This window comes from Macaca thibetana, chromosome 7 (genome assembly GCF_024542745.1).
Source record: "Macaca thibetana thibetana isolate TM-01 chromosome 7, ASM2454274v1, whole genome shotgun sequence".
Taxonomy (NCBI): domain Eukaryota; kingdom Metazoa; phylum Chordata; class Mammalia; order Primates; family Cercopithecidae; genus Macaca; species Macaca thibetana.
In genome coordinates this window covers 4,367,108-4,386,353 of record NC_065584.1, presented here as the reverse complement: position 1 = coordinate 4,386,353, position 19,246 = coordinate 4,367,108, and the positions used below count along the sequence as shown (strand labels likewise).

The window sequence follows — 19,246 nt, the reverse complement described above, 5'->3', positions numbered from 1 at the left end:
TCAGTACCCTGCGGCGGCCCCGTCGCACACCCTTGTGGCCCCAGCCCAGGCTGGGACAGGCCTGGATCTGTCCTCTTTGGATTTTCCCTGAATTGTTTTCTAGGACGCTTGCTGCGGAATCCCCCTATGCAGGGGTGAGGCTGCCTCTTCTGGGAAGTGTCGGCGGCCCTCCTCGCAGCAGTTGCCCGCCTGATGCCCCGCCTCCACACCTTTGCCCCTGCCCAGGATGCCGTCCCTCCTCACTCCTGAGTGTGCCCTGTCTGTCCCTAGGACCCCGTCCCTTCCCCCAGCTCCTGAAGCCCTGAGGAACAGCCTGTGGCTCTCAACTGCTTCCTTCACTGTCACCATGAGCTTCCCTGACAGGCAGGGAGCGGGGGTCTTGGGATGAACTCGATGGACTGGCCCTGTGCTAGAGCCTCTGTCCTGGAGGGAGGGGTCCTTCTGGGCTCTGGCACTGTGGGCTGAGTGTCGCCCGAGGCCAGCGCCTGCTTCCGCTGGCCTCTGAGCAAAGGAGGGGCCGGTGGTGTTTCAGGTGGCAGGCAGTGTCCACCCCTGCTGCCTCGAGCCCTGAGTGCCGAGCTCTACAGCCTTCCCCTCCCTTGTTCTCTGACCCTTGGACGGAGCCCTGAGCTGTCTGGAATGGAAAGCTGGAGTGACTGCCTCCGGAACGAAAAGGAAGTGGGAACTTCTCTGAAAGTGAAAGGATGGGGTCCTGGCAGAGGGTAGGGCTGTGGGTGGGGCCGGGTGGGCCTGGCAGGCACTGACCATGGCTGGGAAGTCCCAGCTGTTGGTCACTCGCTCGGGCCGCTCTGGAGGCCCGATGGCCAGGGCCCGGCTCTGAGGGCCCCACGGGCCAGCTTCTCAGGTGGCTGCGTTCTTCCTGGGCCAAGGCTGCGTGCCCAGCAGGTATGTTCTGGCCAAGTGGAGCAGGAGGGCACGGGGTGCTATGGGCAGGCGGGGGTGGCGACTCATGGGCTTGAGGACCATTTTGGCTCTGCATGTGGCCTTCCAGGCCAAGGGCCTTACTCAGAGCCCGGGCTGACCAGGCCAGAGGGCCAGCGCAAGTCACAGTGGACACAAACACACCGGATACACAGGCAGACACGCTGAGGCAGAAGCACAGACAGACAGACACAGAAGACACCAAGATGGGCATGCGGGCACAGACACAGACTCAGAAGCACTGGCAGACCCTCTGGGGACACTCCAGGGCAGAGTCACGCACATACAGGGAGACACTCTCAGGTCAACATACAGATGTGCAAAACCGATGCCCAGAAAAGTGTGCATATACCCGTGCGCTCACGTTTAGGCGTCAGATTCACTTGCCTGGTTTCCCTGGGAAAGTGCCGAGTACTAGCCATGGCTGGGGGCTGAGTCAGGCTCACTCCCTGCCTTGCGAGTCTCCTCGTCTCCAGGCTCTGTAACTGTCCCTCCGTCATGGCAGGTGTGCCCAGGGCTGGGATCAGGCCCAGAGCAGGAGGTGCCGAACATGGTATGGGCTCAGCTGGTCGGGGAAGGCTTCTCACGGGAGGAGCCATTTCTGCTGAGCCTTCAATGAGTTGACAGCTGAAGAAGAAGGGGCTGAGCTCACTGTAGGCAGACTGCAAAGGTGTGGAGGAGAGGTGGGTGCTTCTGAGTGATCAGAGTGAGGGAATAAGTTGGAACTGAAGCCAGAGGGGTCATTAGGAGAGGCCTTGAATGCCAAGCTAAGGATGGAGCTGTGCTGCTTCTGAGGGCAGCGGTGGCCCAGGGGGCTTATGCTTTGTTGCTACTGTGAAGGGAAGTCTTTTAAGTGTCTCTTTCTAATAGGCTTTGCTGGGGTACAGGAAAGGTATTGCTGGTATTTACATAATCAATGCACAAAACTTACTAAACCCTTTTATTATCTCCAATAATTTTCAGTCTCAGATTTTCTAAGCCGATAATCATATCACCTATGAATAATGACAATTTAATCTGCTCCTTCCCAGTGTTTACATCTTTTATCTATTTTTCTTTCCTTATTGCCTTAACTTGTTCTTCCAGGCAAATGTTGAGGATTCAGAGTGGTGAGAACAAACATCCTTGTCATTTTCCTTATTTGCAGGGGCTGGAAGGAAAAGGAAAGCTTACAAGGAAAGCTTTCAAAACCCACTTTTACACGTGCCTGGGTTTATATCCTGATCATTGTCCCTCCCGCTGTGCTCTCAGGCGATAGATGATTGGCTATTTCTTTACCTCCTCTTTTTGCCTAATTAGCATTTTTGTGAGCCCTCTTTACTACTTGATTGGTCAGGTGTGAGCTAAGTTGCAAGCCCTGTATTTAAAGGTGGATGCAGTCACCTTCCCAGCTAGACTTAGGGATTCTTAGTCGGACTAGGAAATCCAGTTAGTCCTGTCCCTCAGTCCCACCTCTCAACAGGAAAACCCAAGTGCTGTTGGGGAGGTTGGCCGACGACCGCTCTAACTGCTAGGCAAGATTCTTATGACTGATCCTAGGAGGCAGCATCGAGGGGGCCTGGAAAGGAGAGCAGCTCAGAGGCTGTGATCAGGTGAAGGTGGATTGCAGGCGTGGAAGTGAGAGGGGACAAGCCCCACACAGGGCTTCAGCCCAGGGCACAGTACAGGCAGTCACCTGCAGAGGCTCCTTGGGAGCGCTGAGGAGTGGAGCGATGGCCCAGTCCCAGCGTAGGTGGGGAGGCTGGGGGGGTGGGTGAGCACTGCAGAGTGATCGGGAGGATGAGGAGCAGCTACGGGAAGGAAGGTCTAGGGGAAAGTGGGGAGCAGAAGCTGAGGCTGGGGGTTGGGAGGGTGGGGAAGTTCAGACTTGACTTCTCGGTCACAGCTAGGGTGGCCCAGGGTGGGAGGTCTCAGTGACTGTGTCTCTGGGTGGTTTCTTGCCCCTGCTGCTGGCCCCACAAAGGGGGTATTAGCCTGACCTGGGGAGAGTGGGACCCGGGGCTCAGGCCGGGCCTCAGTCTCCAGGGTCTTACAATCAGGGAGCGGCAGCATAGGAGCTGGGGCCCCCTGGACCCTCCAGGCACTGGGGACAGAGAGACACAGAGAGAAAAGAGAGCCAGAGACAGTCCAGGGGGGTGTGGGGAGGCGGGCACAAGGAGAGGCCAGGCGAGAGCCTTGGGGGTGGAGGAGGGAGCTGAGAGGGGCCTTCAGGTCTCAGCCCAGCAGGCGCCAGCATGGCAGCAGGCAGGCCAGTCGGAGGAGGCAGGGTGACCCTGACACCGATGTTCCCCCTGCTTCCAGGCTGTGCTCTGGGGTGACAGGGGTAGATGGACAGAGGCTGCCAGGCCAGTGCAGGAGGGCCACCTTATCACAGGGACAATGCCGAGTGCCCACTGAGCAGATAAATGGTGACGGCAGGTGGTGCGAGGCATCTGAACCCCGAGGTCCTGAAACCCAGGTCAGATTTGGCGAACAAACAGGGTGCAAGAAAGGGAATGGCCGGAGGGGAAGCCGGAGGCTGGGCGTGCAGCTGGGAGGACAGAGAGGAGGCTGGGTGGGATGCAGGTTGTCCGTGAACCCCAGGGGAAGCTGGTGAGGTGTCATCAGCGAGAGGTAGAGGTGGAGGAAGGAGGTTCCAGGATGGATGCCTGGCTGTGGGGCTCAGGCAGGAGGGAACCATGGAAGGGCTTAAAGCAGGGGAGTGACCTGGCTGGACTTTTGCTTTGGGAAGGTCAAGAATGGCTTGGGAAGCTGTTGGGAGCTGCAGGGTCAAATGAGGCATGGCTGGAGGCTGAGAGGCCATCTAGGGACCTTACTGGCCCTTCAGCGAAGTTCTGGTTTGGGACAAAAGCAGGCTGAGTGGCCCCCACGCCTCTGCCTATGTTACCTCCTAAGAGATTCACTCCCACAGCTGCCCCTCCTTACCTGGCCTTCCTCTAGGCTTCCTGGGAGAGGACCTCCACATCTGACCCCACTCTGGGACCTGCTGACACCTGGGGTCTCCTCGCTGGGAGGGGGGCTTCTGGGCAGCAGTTCTGATTCCCTGGAGGTGGAGACACGGCCGGTCCTGCCTCTGCTCCCAGCTCCAGGCAGGTTCCCCAGCCTGAGCTACGCGGCCAGGGGCAGACTCTGTCCCTCTGTGGGCCTCAGGTTCCTCGTCTGTGAAATGGGCAAATGACACCCCCTAACTTTGTTGTCACAGTAGCTGATCTGTGTCAGGCATCGAGGTGGGCACACAGTAGGTGCTTACTAAGTGTGAGCTCTCCCAAACAAGAAGGCGGGGCTTGGCTTGTCCTTGCCCCACATCCTGGCCTCCGTCCCCTTGACCGGGGTGGATGCGTCGTGTGCCATCACCCCTGTCCGGCTGGGCGCCAGCCCCCATGCCAAGCATGGAGGGGCACCAGGGAGAGGGGAATGGAGGCTGGGACAGATGGCGCCCTGAAGTGTGTGGGTCACGTCCGAATCAGGCAGCGTCCCTGAACCTTGGCGCTGGGGGAAGTAGCCAACCTGTGGCCAGGGCGGGGCTGAGAAGCCCCATCAATCACCTGGCTGCCTCTCCCACCCCGCCTCCATCCAGCTGCTCAGCCGCCTCCGTGTCCCTCCCACCCCGGCCTCCATCCAGCTGCTCAGCCGCCTCCGTGTCTCTCCCACCCCGGCCTCCATCCAGCTGCTCAGCCGCCTCCGTGTCCCTCCCACCCCGGCCTCCATCCAGCTGCTCAGCCGCCTCCGTGTCCCTCCCACCCCGGCCTCCATCCAGCTGCTCAGCCGCCTCCGTGTCCCTCCCACCCCGGCCTCCATCCAGCTGCTCAGCCGCCTCCGTGTCCCTCCCACCCCGGCCTCCATCCAGCTGCTCAGCCGCCTCCGTGTCTCTCCCACCCCGGCCTCCATCCAGCTGCTCAGCCGCCTCCGTGTCTCTCCCACCCCGGCCTCCATCCAGCTGCTCAGCCGCCTCCGTGTCTCTCCCACCCCGGCCTCCATCCAGCTGCTCAGCCGCCTCCGTGTCTCTCCCACCCCGGCCTCCATCCAGCTGCTCAGCCGCCTCCGTGTCTCTCCCACCCCGGCCTCCATCCAGCTGCTCAGCCGCCTCCGTGTCTCTCCCACCCTGGCCTCCATCCAGCTGCTTAGCTGCCTCCGGGAACCTCAAGGAAGGTAGGTGGGTAGGCCTCTGCTGGACCCAGCAGGCACCTTGCTGGAGGGCGAGGGTGGGTGGGGGTCTGGGCCCTGCCCACCTTGGTGTCATTCCACCCCAGCAAACTGGGGCCTGGGGAGGCACACTTCCTGCCTGATGTCACCCAAGGGTTGGGTGGTGGGTCAGGCGGGGGCTTTGGTCCTGGCACCTGGGTCGGGGGCCCTGGGGCTGGGCTAGGGGCAGGTTCAGCCCTTCTTTGGCCCCAGTTTCTCCCAGGGGAAAGTGAGGCTTTGCCAGCCTAATGCCCTCCCCAACCCATGGCCCAGCTTGTGTAATGGGGTGGGTGGGAGGCCCCCTCCTCTCTCCCAACCTAAAGCCAGGAAAGCAAAAGCTCCTAAGGCTGGAAGGGGGTGTGGGTGGAGCCTGGCAGGCCAGGGTGCTGAGGGCCCTGGGGGAGCAGGAGCAGCCACAGCTCAGCCACTCCCATGTCCCTGGGACACTCCCTCCATTTCCTGTGTTGGGGAGGGGCCAGAGCACACTACGGTGAAGAGGAGGAGGAGTGGGGGGAGGGGGAGAGGCAATGGGTGGGAAACAGTGTTGAGAACCCCCCAGTCCCTGGTTAAATATAGACCCGAGGCTCCTCCTGCTGCCGGCCCTGCGGCTGCACAGCCATGATAAGCAGCAGGGTGGCCTTGGCCACTGCCCTCAGGCCCCACACCACCTCAGCAGACTCTGCGACACCCGGGGAAGGGGTGGGCTCTCATGGGGGTCCCTGCCCTCCCCTTGGAGCCAAAGTAGTCAGGCCTTTTGGGCTGAAGTGGGGTGAGCTGAGGGACCTGGAGGGCAGTGAAGGAGCTGGTGGGGGATGGGGGGAGGGTTTTAGGCCTCAGGACCTAACATCTGGGAAGGCCTAGATGTGGCTGCTGGTCCTGCCCTCGCGTGTTATGAGCTGTGGTCTGGACTGGGCCCCAGAACCTGCATGTCAATGCCCTTCTCCAATTCTAATGGGAGGGTCTGGCCTGGCAGGCTAAGTGATGGTGGGCACCTGGGGAGACCCTCTTTGGGGGATGGTCTCAGGAAAGGCTCCTGATGGAAGCAGCTGTCTATATCTCCGTGCCCAGCTGCGGCCTGGCACACTGAGGGCTCTCGCCAAGAGAGTGGCCTGATGATGCTTCTTTTTGACAGCCTGAGGGCTGCCTCCTCTGGGGAGCCTTCCTTGACCAAGCCCCTGGGTGTGGCCAGGCCCCACAGGGCCACACCACGTTTCTGCGTCTGCTCCTGTGGCCACTCCTTCTTGCCCTCAGCTCTCCTGCTGCCAAGATGCCATCGCCACAGACAGAGACTCCTGGGCTGGAGCTGCAAAGTCCCAAGGAGGCTGAGGAGTCGCAGACTCCAGCTCAGGGCTCCCGGCGAACAAGCAGCAGGAAAGAGCCCAATGCCCACTGCAAGGATGGCACAAGGCTGGGCCTGGGCACCTTGAGGCAGGCCTTCTCCCGGGCCAGCCAACGGGCTTTGACCCAGGTCTCCAAGGAGGATACAGGCCTGTTCCGGCGAAGCTCCTGCTCCCTGTTCCGGTCCTTCCGGCAAGCCCTGGATGAAGGCCCAGCTGCCGGCCATTTCCAGGCCACTCCTGAGGTGCCCTCAGGGGTCATGAATGGTGTCAGCCAGCAGGCATCCACTGGGGCAGCGTCTGAGGAACTGAAACCCGAGGCAGGTAAGGGCCTCAGAAACAACACTAAATATGAAAGGAAATGGGTGAGAGGTTGGGGCAGCTGAGCTGAGGCTTCTGGAAAGGCTCTCCTCCCTGGCTCCCCAAACCGCGGCCCCGGACACGTGCACTTATTTATTTATTTGAGACAGGGTCTCCACTCTGTCACCCAGGCTGGCATGCAGTGGTGCAATTACAGCTCACTGTGACCTTGACATCCTGGGCTGCAGTGATCCTCCCACCTCAGCTTCCTGAGTAGCTGGGACTACAGGTGTGAGCCACTGCACCCGGCTAAATTTTTTTTCCTTTTTTTTTTTCTTTTTTTTGAGACTGAGTCTCACTCTGTTGCCCAGGCCGGAGTGCAGTGATGCAATCTCGGCTCACTGCAAACTCCACCTCTCTGGTTCAAGTGATTCTTCTGCCTCAGGCCCCCAAGTCGCTAGGACTACAGGCGCCCACCACCACACCTGGCTAAATTTTTTTTTTTTTTTTGTATTTTTAGTAGAGACGGGGTTTCACTATATTGACCAGGCTGGTCTTGAGCTCCTGACCCCGTGATCTGCCCCCTTGGCCTCCCAAAGTGCTGGGATTACAGGCGGGAGCCACTGTGCCTGGCCTAATTTTTTAAATTAATTTTTATTTTTTGTAGAGATAAGGTCTTGCTATTTTGTCCAGGCTGGTCTCAAACTCCTGAGCTCACTCAATCCTCCTGCCTTGGCCTCCTGAAGTGCTGGGATTACAAGCGTGAGTCACCATGCCCAGCTGGACAATTGCACTTTAAATTCTTGCAATATCTCTGCAATGGGAGCTCCCGCATTGGGCAGATGAGAAAAGTGAGGCTCAGAGAGGTGGAGTGACTTGCCTGAAGTCTCACAGCATGGAGAATGGGACTCGAACCCAGATCTGCATGGCCGGCCCTAGATACCTAGCCTCTCCATGACCGGTCATAGCCTGGCTCCTGGCCAAACTAGGGCCATGCACATAGCTGATCACAGGGTTGCAGAGGGTGCAAGGCTCGCAGAGGTACCCGGAGGGAAGGTCAGGGGGATTGGCCAGAGGAGGATACACTGGGGTTGGGAAGAGGGGGACACGGTAGAGGTGGAGAGCTCCTGTTGGGTGGAGGCTGGTGGAGAGCCCGGAGCAGCAGGAATGTAAAGCTGGACAGGGCAGGAAACGCCCCGCCTGAGCTCCGACCCTATTAGACCTGCAGTCAGGACTGAGCATGAGGCTGTCAGGTCCGGCTCAGCTGGGAGTGGAAGGTGGGCGTGGGAGCCAGGCGGAAGGTAGGGGTTGACCCAAATTGCTCTGTTCAGCCAGGCTTGGGGCCCCAGGGTCTGCCTCTTCAAAGGTGACTCTAAGGAAGGGTTCCTGGCAGCTGGGGCCTGTTGTTCCTGGAGCAGGCCTTCAGCTGGGCTGGGGCATCTGGTAGAGGCCAGGCAATCCAGCCCGGATGGACTCAGTCGCGGCCTGCAGGTCTTCATCCAGGTCGGGGTCTTGGGGCCGTCTCTCTCACTGCCCCTCTTCTCGCCTGCCTGTGCAGAAGGCAAATCCGTGGCCGACCTCATTACTGAACGGCAACTGCTGGCGGCCTTCGAACAGCTTCTGCGCCTGGAGACACGGCTGGTGGCGGAGAAGGCCTCGCGCACCTTTGAGCAGGACCCCACGGCCTTCGCTCGGCGCGCCATGGACGTGTGCCTGCATTACGACGGGCTGGCAGCGGAGCTCAGCGCCATCGTGCGCGAAACGCTGGGCAGCGACGGCGTGGACGCGGCCGTGCTGGCCGAGCTGGCCCGCGTGGTGAACGCAGAGGAGGAGGCCCACCCCTCGCCCCCCGACGACGGCGACTTCCTGCGCACGCCGCGCCACTGGCGCCAGCACTGGGAGGAGGCCGTGCGGCGGAGCGCTCAGGAGCGCGTGCGGCGGCCGGGCGCGGGGTGGGCCTCTGCGGCGGCGGAGGGCGCCTCGGGTCTGGCCCAGCTTCTGGCAGAGCTGGGCGTATTGGTTCGCCGCGATCTGCAGAAGGTGCGGCAGGAGGTGCAGCCCGCTTATGCGGCGGCGGGCTTTCCGGCGTGGGAAGTCTATCTGCGCGCCTTCCACAGCGCGGTGGCTCAGCGCCTCCAGGAACTCGCGCGCGACGCCCGCGGCTGCGAGCAGCTCTATGTCCTGCTGGACTGGGCCGCCAACGTCTATGGCAGGTGAGCCTCGGCCAGGGCGCCAAGTGGCGAGGATGGCTGCCGCTTCCCCCGCAGGCCTTGGGGAGCCCGCTTTGAGGAGCACCAGGCCTTTCTTCTCTGTTCCCTCCCTGGGAGAGGGCTGAGAGCCGAGAGCTTCGACATGCTTTCCTCGGCGGGTTAGGTCGTGGGGCGCTCCCGCCCCAGGTTTTCTAGGGGTCACCCATACACAGTTCCAGAATTTGAAAAGTTTCCGCGGGGAGGTTCCCATGGGAGTAGGGCCTGTGCTGGTCCACCAAGTGCCTTTGGGCGCATCAGAAAAGGGCACATCTTGGCCAGGCACCGTGGCTCACGCCTTAATCCCAGCAGTTTGGGAGGCTGAGGGGGCTGATCACGTGTCAGGAGTTCGAAATCAGCCTGGCCAACACGGTGAAACCCCATCTCTACAAAAATACAAAAATTAGCCAGACATGGTGGCATGCACCTGTAATCTCAGCTATTCTGGAGGCTGAGGTAGGAGAATCACTTGAACTCGGGAGGCGGAGGTTGCAGTGAGCCGAGATCACGCTACTGCACTCCAGCCTGGGCGACAGAGCAAGACTCAGTCTCAAAAAAAAAAAAAAAAGAAAAAAGAAAAGAAAAGCGAAAAGGGCACCCCGCTAGACCGGACTCAACCCCCGCGGGTTCGCAGCGCTTGGCGTGGGTTCAGCCGTGCTATCCCCTTTGGACGGGCATCTGGGTTCAGGGTGCAGCCTGCGGGGAGCGGCCGCCTCTAGCTCTGTGCCTGGGATGAGGGTGGATTGCGTCCCCTGCGGAGCGGTTCCCAGCCCCACCGGCAGGAGCGCCCGCGGAGGTGAGGGGTGGGGTTGCCTGAAGTCCCGCACTCCTTAAATTTCTCCTTAAATTGTGTGGGGTCAGACCTATGTCCGCCCCGCTGTGGGCCTCCCTGCTGTGGATTGGAGGTTGACCGACCCCTGAGCTGTGTTTGAGGAGAAGGCGGAGTGCCATCTGGGTAGCCGCCCTTCAGCATTCTGCAGGAAAGCAGGAACCCAGCTGTCAGAGGCTTCCGGGGAGGGAGTGTGGCATGGCAGCCTGGAGGCGTGTGTGCGTGTGCGTGTGCGTGTGTGTGTGTGTGTGTACAGATGCCCAGGTTCGGGATTAGCGTTAGACTTTGAGCCTGGCCAGAAGAGGGGCAGCTGCTGCCGCATCAGAGCCGCGCCCGCCCTCAGCCCCCTGCCCTGCCTTCCAGTCCTGACTTCCTGGGCCCCCCGGGCCTGGCGCTGCCCGCCGAGCCCCTGCCCCCGCTCCTGGCGCCCGACGTGTGGGCCCGACTGGAGAGCGACTACACCAGCTTCCTGGAGGTCAGGCCGGGCGGGTCAGGCTGGGCGGGCCAGGCTGGAGGGGGCGGGCCCTGGGGGGATGTGCGGCGCCCAGGCTAGCCGCCGCCAGAGCTGGCGCTGGTTCATCCTGTGGCCCCTGGCGCGGGCTTGTGACCCCACAGGGCGGCCCTAATCCTGGACGGCGCGGGACGCAGTCCGGGAGGGTCTCACCGCGGCCCCATCCCTTCTCCCGCAGGCCAAGATCACAGGCTGCTTCGACAACATCTTGCAGCTGGAGCAGAGTCACTGGGCGGCCGCCAAGGACCCCGAGGTGCTGCAGGGCCTTTACCAGGCGCCGCTCTCCATGGACGTCCACATGGTGCGGCCGGGAGCAGGGGCTGAGAAGGGGCGTGTGTTCAAGCCTCACGCACACGGTGGCGATACCCAGAACGAATTCCTATCCAGTCCCAACCAACCTTTCCGTTAGATGGGAGCCTGAGGCCCCACGTGGGGGGAAATCGGGGACCCCCGGCATGCCGACGGGCTGGGAGGCTGCAGGGTGGGGGTTTGCAGGAGTTGACTCTCGGATGGGCGGCTGAAAGCTGGAGGAGCCAAGACTGAGAGACACAGCGGGGCGGGCTGGAGGTGTGGCGGGGCTACCAGGGGAGCCGCGGCTTCAGGTCTTCGGCTGGGACGCACGCTCAGTGCAGGACTTCGCTCGCAGCTCGTGGCTGAGCACGTGAAGGCGGCCGGCGCCATCTCCGCGGAGCTGGAGGCCACCACCCTGCGAATCTGCACGCGGGCCCTCGGCCTCTTCGTGCCCAGGTGCGGACGCATCCTAAGTAGGGGAGCGACCCAGCCTGGTGTGCTCTGCAGGTGGGAGGGAGGAGTCTGCGTAGGGACCTGATTGGGAGGGTGGACCCAGGGTCATCGCGCAGCCAGGGAGGGTCCCCAAAGGCTCTGTGGATCCCGTCCTAGGTTTGAAAAGGCTTTTCTGGCGTCAGAGGCGGTGAGCGAGCCCCACCTGGGCGCCTACATCAACGCCTGCGAGGAGCTCAGGTAGGGCTCGCCCGCTCCTGCACAGGCGCGGCGTGGCCGGCAGGGGGCGCGCGAGCGCCGGGAAACTGGATGGAAGGGAGTGCGCGCGCGTGGAGGGGGCAGCGGTGAGGAGTGTGTGTGTCTGTGTGTTGGTGGATCTGAGGAGTGTGTGTGCGTGTGTGCAGCAGAGTTGAGGGGTGTGTGTGCGCGTGATGGAGCTGAGGGTGCGTGTGTGTGTGTGCATGTGTGGAGAGCTGAGGGTGTGTGATGTGCGTGTTTGGCAGAGCTCAGGGGTGTGTGTGTGTGTCAGAGCTAAGAGGTGTGTGTGCATGTGCGTGCAGGGGTGGAACTGAGTGGTGTGTGTGTGTCAGAGCTGAGGGGCGTGTGCCGTGTGCATGTGTGTGTGTGTGTCCATCTGAGCGGAGGCCCTGGGGGAGTGCGGGCGGCTCTTCAAGGCTGAGCAGAGGGCGAGGGGTTCCAGCTCCCTGCCTGCTGCCCTGGGTTTTTCCCTCCCTTCATCCCAGACTGCATTTCTTCCATTTTGGGACACCTCCTCCTCTGGGAAGCCTCCCTCAGCCTGCACCCTGGGCTGTGCTGGGGTGAGGTCTGGGTCTCTGTGACCGCAGAAGGCAGAGGCCCTCCCTGTAGGCTGCCGGTGGCTGTCGGCCTTCTGTGCCCTGAGCTCCAGGCCAGGCCTCAGCAGATGCAGCAGCGCGGAGGGCGGCCAGTGCCCGAGGCACAGACTGAGCCACCCCCGTCTGGGTTCATCTTTTTTCAACAGTTTGTAAATTGTAATGTCCCGAAGGACTTCTCATTTATCTGACTTCAGAGAGCAGCTGTGCCACCTGCTGGCTGTGTGCTCAGGGACAAGCCGCCTCCCCTCTGTGGCTCTTTTGCCACCTGTCAAATAGGATCAGAGCACCTGCTCCCTGGGGCGGTGTGGGAACTCTGTGCCTTAGGGGACTCAGTTCCCATTGGCTCTTTGTGAGCATTCGTGAGTGCCAGGCACTTTGTGAATGCCTTCCCTGCCTGACGGGTCTGCTCCCAAGTGCAGTGTACCCACGCACAGGTGCAGAGCACAGGCCTGGAAAGGAGGTGCCGCTTGCCCATGGCCATGCAGCCAGGAAGTGGCGGAGCTGAGACTTGAACTTGGCCTGCCTATATCCAAAGCATGACCATGAGGCACGGCTTCTCCAACACTCTCTTGTCCTTAATCTGTGCCAGGCTTGTCCTTGGCCCTGGGACCCTGGGGTTTCAGCTCCAAGGAACGTTCTCTGACCCTTGGTAGGCAACCTCTGGCCAAACCCTTGATGGAACTCCAGCCTGCCCTACTGTGTCCCTGGCTGTGGGGACTAGGTGTAGCCTGGCCCTCAGTTTCCTCAACAGTGAAATAGGGACATTGTCACGTTCAGGGAGCAGTTATGAGGCTCAAGGTAGGGTGTGTTCCAGGCATGGCTGTGCCGCACTGTTTATTACCAAGAGGGGTGGGAGGTCTGTCCCAGAGCTGCCAGAGGGGAAAGGGTCACCCGCCCCTGACCCACCCCTCTGTGACTGGCTCCCTGGGCTTCTGTGCTGTCCCCCACTTGACTCTGCTTGCAGGCAGCTACACTGGGGAGCCCCACGGGCTGCCCTTCACATTGTAGTCTCAGTGAGTGGAGCTGTGTGCCTGGCCCTGTTCCCCAGCCTGGTCTCCCTTGCCCACTCATCGCTGGTCCTGGCCACTCCGCAGGACCAGTATTCTCTCTAGGTTCCCAGGAACTCAAGAGGAGCTGGAGAAGCCCCTGGTGGCGGCCACCTGCAGCTTCCAGAAGCACCTGCTTCAGGGCTTGCAGCGTGAGTTGCAGGTGACTATGACAGGCCCTCTCTCCCCACTTCCCATGCCCAGGAGGTACCCCCTTTTTCCTAGAGCCTGGAGGCCCAGGTCACAGCATTCATTTATTCCAGGGGCCAGCTCATGGGTGTGTGTAGGGTAGTGGGCAGGGGACCCAGGTGAGGTCCCAGCTGAGCAGGGGTGGCTGGGAGACACCTGCCTTGTCACTTCAGTCTCCAGCTCTTAGTGGTCACCCCCGAAGCCTGGGATGGTGGGTCCACGGATCCAGGCCCAGGGTCCTCATCCAGTCCCTCAGGCTTCCCCGGGGCACACCCTGAGCAGATCTGACTGGACAAACTCAAACCCTGCCCCTGGATCATGGGGCCCGGGAGAGGCATTCTGGGAAAGGGCTCCTGATATAACCTGTGGCTAGGAGGGGGAATGGCACCCCAAACCCAGGAGGGAAGGGGTCAGGAGTGGCACACTGGGCTTCGAGGGAGGGGTTAGGTTGGGGGGAGTAGTGCACATTTGCAGACTCCCAGCCCCTCTTTCCCCAGCCGCTCTTCAGGGTTGTGTGCACCAGGGACTGGCTGACGCAGGACTGGCTGCGTCCCCTCATGGACAAGGTAGTGAGGTTCACCGGTCATCTCCAGCGTGTGGCCCAGCCACGGGCACAGGTACCACAAGGGGAGGGCCCTGGCAGGGCTGTGTCCATGGTTGGGGCTGTTGACTCTGACCCTGACCCTGACCCTGGGTCGCCCAGGAGACTCTGCAGGAGGTGCACCGGTTCGTGGTCCGCGAGTACCTGGCACAGGCGCTGAAGCCACGGAAGCGGTTCTGGGCCATGGAGCGCATGCGTGGCTCCCAGAAGATGAGCCTGGATGCCCAGGCCATCAGCGACACCTTCCAGGGCCTGGTAGGGGTGACATCTGACTGCCCCTCGGTGCTCGCCTCTGTGTGGGGAGGGGTGGCAGTGACTAGGGCCATAGCGCCAGAAGGGCTTTTGGCGGGAGTGGTTCTCCTGACGCTGGATCAGGTGAAACAGGGACTGGGGCACCTGTGGGGCTGGGGGGTGGGGGGAACCAGGTGGGAGGGTGGCACTTTGCAGACATTTGCATACAGTTTGCAGGGCCGCAGGGAAGGGGCGAAGGTCACAGCCCCATCTCATGGTCAGGGTCTGTGGGAGGTGTTCCCCACCTCAGGCCAGAGCCCTCAGAGTGGAGGCACCAGCGCCCTGCATACCCCTTGTTTGCCCCCAGCAGCAGCACGCTCAGGCTGGCCTCAGTTTTCCTGTCCGAGCAGGATGGGATGGGAGGGGAGATGAATGCTGTGTGGTCCATGAGCCCTGGGTGGCCAGGCACGCTCCTGTTCTGTTTTGGGGGAGGCAGTCCCAGTACCGAGCTGAAGTGACTGCAGGAGGGCTGACACTGCAGGAGGGCTGACGCTGCGGGAGGGCTGACCTTGCGCTGACCTGGTGCTCCTGCAGGAGTTGGAGCAAGGGTGGGGAGAGGGCTCCTGGGGCAGGTAGCAGTTCTGTCTCGCAGGGTTCCGAGGCCACATGGTTGGACCAAGCCATCCAGTGCGTGGCCGAGATCCTGGGCGAGACTTACAAAGACGACATCCAGCGGCACCTGGAGACTCTCATCCGGAGCTACCCCGACATTAGGTGCATACCCTACCTGCTTCCGTTAACTTCCTACCAGAGCTTCGGGGCCAAGGGGCTGGTATTGGAGGGACCCCAGCCCGTACCTGACTGCCCAGGGGCCTGGAGACCAGAGGCAAGAGGTAGGCCTTGGATCCTCAGACCCTCAAGGCTGGAGGGGGTATGGAGAGCACCCCTTCCTTCTCCTAATCTGTTCTCGGCCATCCTCCATCAGCCCTACGGGGGGTGGCGCACCTCCAGTCCTGGAATCCAAGGGGGAAGGCGGGCCCCCACCCCTGGAGAGAAAGCCCTCTCTGAAAGCCTGGGGGTTCTGAGATCGGGTCAGGAGGAAGGGCTTTGATCCCGGGTTGTGCTGGGGCGATGGTGAGTCATCCAAGCTTTTGGAAATCCCAGTTCAAATCTCTCCAATTCCATTCGTTTGAAGATTCTGGGATGTGGAGCTCACAGAAAGTCCCTGGTTCATCCCCTTCCCTGGGCCACCCTGCCATGGGGTGGGGAAAGATTCCCTGACTCCAGCTGGCCTGTATTCCAGGCTGTGGCTCAGAGAGAGAGTGGCCCTCATGGCACCCTGGGGGTTCCCCTCCAACTACTCCCCCACCCCATCGGCCCATCACCCGCAGCTGCATCACCCCCTCCCTCCCTCTCCCTCCACCCTGCCCCTGTGTCTCCCTCCCTCCCTCTCCACCCTGCCCCTGTGTCTCCCTCCCTCCCTCCCCCTCTCCACCCTGTCCCTGTGTCTCCCTCCCTCCCTCCCTCCCTCCCTCTCCACCCTGCCCCTGTGTCTCCCCCCTCCCTCCCTCCCCCTCCACCCTGCCCCTGTGTCTCCCTCCCTCCCTCCCTCTCCACCCTGCCCCTGTGTCTCCCCCTCCCTCCCTCTCCACCCTGCCCCTGTGTCTCCCCCTCCCTCCCTCCCTCTCCACCCTGTCCCTGTGTCTCCCTCCCTCCCTCCCTCTCCACCCTGCCCCTGTGTCTCCCTCCCTCCCTCCCTCTCCACCCTGCCCCTGTGTCTCCCTCCCTCCCTCCCTCTCCACCCTGCCCCTGTGTCTCCCTCTCCCCCTCCCTCCCTCCCTCTCCACCCTGCCCCTGTGTCTCCCCCCTCCCTCCCTCCCTCTCCACCCTGCCCCTCCCTCCCCCCTCCCTCCCTCCCTCTCCACCCTGTCCCTGTGTCTCCCTCCCTCCCTCCCTCTCCACCCTGCCCCTGTGTCCCTCCCTCCCTCTCCACCCTGCCCCTGTGTCTCCCCCTCCCTCCCTCCCTCTCCACCCTGCCCCTGTGTCTCCCTCCCTCCCTCCGTCCCTCTACACCCTGCCCCTGTGTCTCCCTCCCTCCCTCCCCCCTCTACCCTCCCCTCCCTCCACCCTGTCCCTGTGTCTCCCTCCCTCCCTCCCTCTCCACCCTGCCCCTGTGTCTCCCTCCCTCCCTCCCTCTCCACCCTGCCCCTGTGTCTCCCTCCCTCCCTCCCTCCCCCCTCTACACCCTGCCCCTGTGTCCCTCCCTCCCTCCACCCTGCCCCCTCCCTCCCTCCCTCCCTCCCTCTACACCTGCCCCTGTGTCTCCCTCCCTCCCTCTCCACCCTGCTCCTGTGTCTCCCTCCCTCCCTCTCCACCCTGCCCTGTGTCTCCCTCCCTCTCCACCCTGCCCCCCTACCACGTGTCTCCCTCCCTCTCCACCCTGCCCCCCCACCCCGTGGCTCCCTCCCTCCCTCTCCACCCTGCCCCTGTGTCTCCCTCCCTCCCTCCCTCTCCACCACCTGACCCTGGTCTCCCTCCCTCCCTCCCCCTCTACCCTGTCCCTGTGTCTCCTTCCCTCCCTCCCTCTCCACCCTGCCCCCCCACCACGTGTCTCCCTCCCTCTCCACCCTGCCCCCCCACCCCGTGGCTCCCTCCCTCCCTCTCCACCCTGTCCTCGGGTCTCCCTCTGTGCCTCTGCGTGGGCTCTTCCCCACTCTGCACACCCCTCTCCTGTGCCCCTTCAAGCCCAGCTATGGTGGCCCCCCCTCCCCTGCCGGCCCACGCTCTGCCCCTCCCCCAGCACAGCTCTTCCTGGCCTCAGTCAATCTGACCTCCCTGACCGACTCCTGGAATGCAGAGTGACTCACGCTAACTCCCAAGCCCATGGGTTCCCCTCATCCTGGGGCTGGGGATGTTGCGGAGGTGTAAGCCTGCAGTGAGCGCCGGCGTGTCTCTGCAGGCGGGACCACATACTGGCCATTCTGGCGCTGCGCCGACTGGGCTGCCGGCGGAACCAGCATCTCTTGCAGCACACCCAAGACCTGCTGAGAGCTGAAGCTGGGGTGGTGGGTGCGGAGGCCCCCCGGGGCCGTGTGCTCTTTGAGGAGATCAAGGTGCCCAGTGCCATGGCTGTGCGGATCACCTGTATCTAGTTCTCTCTGGCTCGAGAGGGGGCCGGCCGCCGGCAGGGGGCTGTGGTCAGTGGGGGTCAGCCAGGAGCCCAAGGAGTCACTCTGGGCCCTGCCCCCAACTCTGACACTGCAGTTAGGGAATTTTTGTCGTCAGCAGCCAAGCACAGCTGTCTGGCCAGAAGGAGCAGCCGTGCAGGAGGCATTTCAGGCGTTGGTCGGGAGTGTTTTGGGGCCGCAGAGCTCTCAGTGCTGCCTGTCATGGGGAGCCTCCCGCCCGACTGTCCGGCTTCACCCTCCAGTCTGAAAGTGAAGAGCAGAGTATTTATTTAAAAAATAAATGTGAATTAAAATGGTGCCTCCCTAAGGAGTGGGCAGGGGATGGGAGGCCTGGGTCCCGGTGTGCTGAAGGGCCAGGCCGGAGGCTCTCTGGTGACACCATTTGGTGGGTGGCCCTCTGGTGCCCGTGGAACCCATGGGAAGACTGAGGCAGGTCCAGAGCAGGGAGGGCCCATGCCTGTGGCTGCCCCCACCACGGCCCGGGTCCACTGGCCTTGTGCCCGCTCAGCCTCGTCTCAGCCAAGGCAGAGTCAGGGCTTCCTGGGGACAAAAAGGGGCCAAGACTGGTTCTGCAGCTTGAAGAATTTGGGTTAGATGTGGGAGGGACTTCCCAGCAGTGAAAGTTGTCAAGTTACTGCAGGGGGTGTGTCACCCATGGAGTGTGTGTCCCGGAGTGACCATGAGGTGTCAGCAATGGAGGCAAGCGTAAGGAGACTGCTGCAGCGTGCACCTGCATCCCCGCTTCTCTCCGCAAAGCTGCCGCTGAAACTTGAAGCCTTGAAGCCTTCGGGCTGGGTTGCTGGGAAACCCATTTGCATTGGCAGCCGGGCTTGCTGGGGAGGCTGAAAGTTGAGATGGGGAGATTTCTAGGGAGCAGCTGAGACAGGTGGTGACAGGTGCCCCTCCCAGCCCTCCACAGTGGGCCCCCATAGTGTCTCTGGGCCTGATCCCGACCCTGGCGGGAGTGGGGGGCAGGTGACCGCAGGTGGGCTAAGGTTCCAAGAGCTCCACGAATTTGGGTCGCCTGAGGACAGGGTAAGGGGTCTGAAAGCCTCTGGTGCCAGGCAGACAGGGGGCGTGTCTCTCCCTGTTCCCTCCAGGCCCCCTCCCTGCACTGTGGACAGTCAGGGGGCAGTTCCCCGGGCAGACCTGCCCCGGTTCCTATGCCAGGGCTGGGACCTGGAGCCTGAGTCTTGCTGGGGCTAGAGCCTGGGGGTTGAGTGCTCAGGGCTTGTCTGTCTCTTCTGGGAGCAAGTGCTGGGGCAGTACCCTCCTCCATGGAGGCCAGGAGCAGGGCAGGCTGGGGCAAGGGAATATCCAGATGTCCCCTGGCAGGGTAGGGCAGGTGGGGCAGGAATGAGGAAGTGGGAGGGTTGGGGTTCCCCATCTCCACGGTTGAGGTGGGGGCGGGTGTGTGATGCTAGTGCCGATAAGCGATTCCCGTCCCTGATGGGAGGACCGAGGCTGGCAGAGAACAGGGGTCGGCACTGCGTGGTGCTGCGGATCTTCCCAGCCAGGCACCAGAGGGCATGTCTTTTCCTAGGGGAGGGGTCCAAGAGATGGCAAGTGATTGACAGGTCGGCCTCTCCCCTGCTTGACCCCACCCCTGACCTGGTGGTGGCCATGAGTGTCCCAGGCAGGGTGCATCAGAGGGGAGAAGGGAGGGCTTGGCCTGGTCTGGTCCTGGTCAGGTTCTCCCCAAGGAGCTCCTGCCACTCCCTTCCCCACGCTTCTGTCTCAGACTCCTCACTGAGGAGCTGGAGCCGGAGGGTCCTCGGGCTGGGCTGTGGGGTTGGGGAGGGGGTTCTGTCCTGGCTCTGCCACTTCCCACCTGTGAGAATGCAGGCAGGTTCCTTTATCTCACTATGCCTTGTATTTTTCCAGCTGTGAAATGGGGGTGCTGTCAGTGCCTCCTCAGCTGGGGAGGGTGAAGTCAGAGCCAGTCATAAGGCCAGGGCCCTGGCCTCCCTGTGACGCCATGTTCCCGGAGGCCCACCTACAGGAAGGCCCTGGGCACCCTGGGGTTGGGGTGGTGGGGTGCTGAGGCTG

General features: G+C 62.3%; 1 protein-coding gene across 11 annotated transcripts; it reads left to right on the top strand.

Moving 5' to 3' along the window:
- The first annotated feature begins 531 nt into the window (after nucleotides 1-531).
- Nucleotides 532-17,490, top strand: EXOC3L4 (exocyst complex component 3 like 4). 11 transcript variants are annotated; one of them, XM_050798393.1, is made up of 14 exons: nucleotides 895-906; nucleotides 3,244-3,400; nucleotides 4,970-5,091; nucleotides 6,376-6,785; nucleotides 8,320-8,974; nucleotides 10,200-10,311; nucleotides 10,526-10,648; nucleotides 10,994-11,094; nucleotides 11,248-11,328; nucleotides 13,037-13,151; nucleotides 13,675-13,794; nucleotides 13,881-14,033; nucleotides 14,662-14,783; nucleotides 16,969-17,490. In XM_050798393.1, exons 4-14 carry the CDS (start codon nucleotides 6,392-6,394, stop codon nucleotides 17,159-17,161), a joined length of 2,169 nt encoding a protein of 722 aa, XP_050654350.1. In that variant the 5' UTR covers nucleotides 895-906; nucleotides 3,244-3,400; nucleotides 4,970-5,091; nucleotides 6,376-6,391; the 3' UTR covers nucleotides 17,162-17,490. The 11 variants fall into 11 exon arrangements, with proteins under 11 accessions (XP_050654351.1, XP_050654349.1, XP_050654347.1 ...); XM_050798391.1 differs by having other exon boundaries at nucleotides 4,925-5,091; XM_050798389.1 differs by having other exon boundaries at nucleotides 4,880-5,091.
- The last annotated feature ends 1,756 nt before the right edge of the window (nucleotides 17,491-19,246 follow it).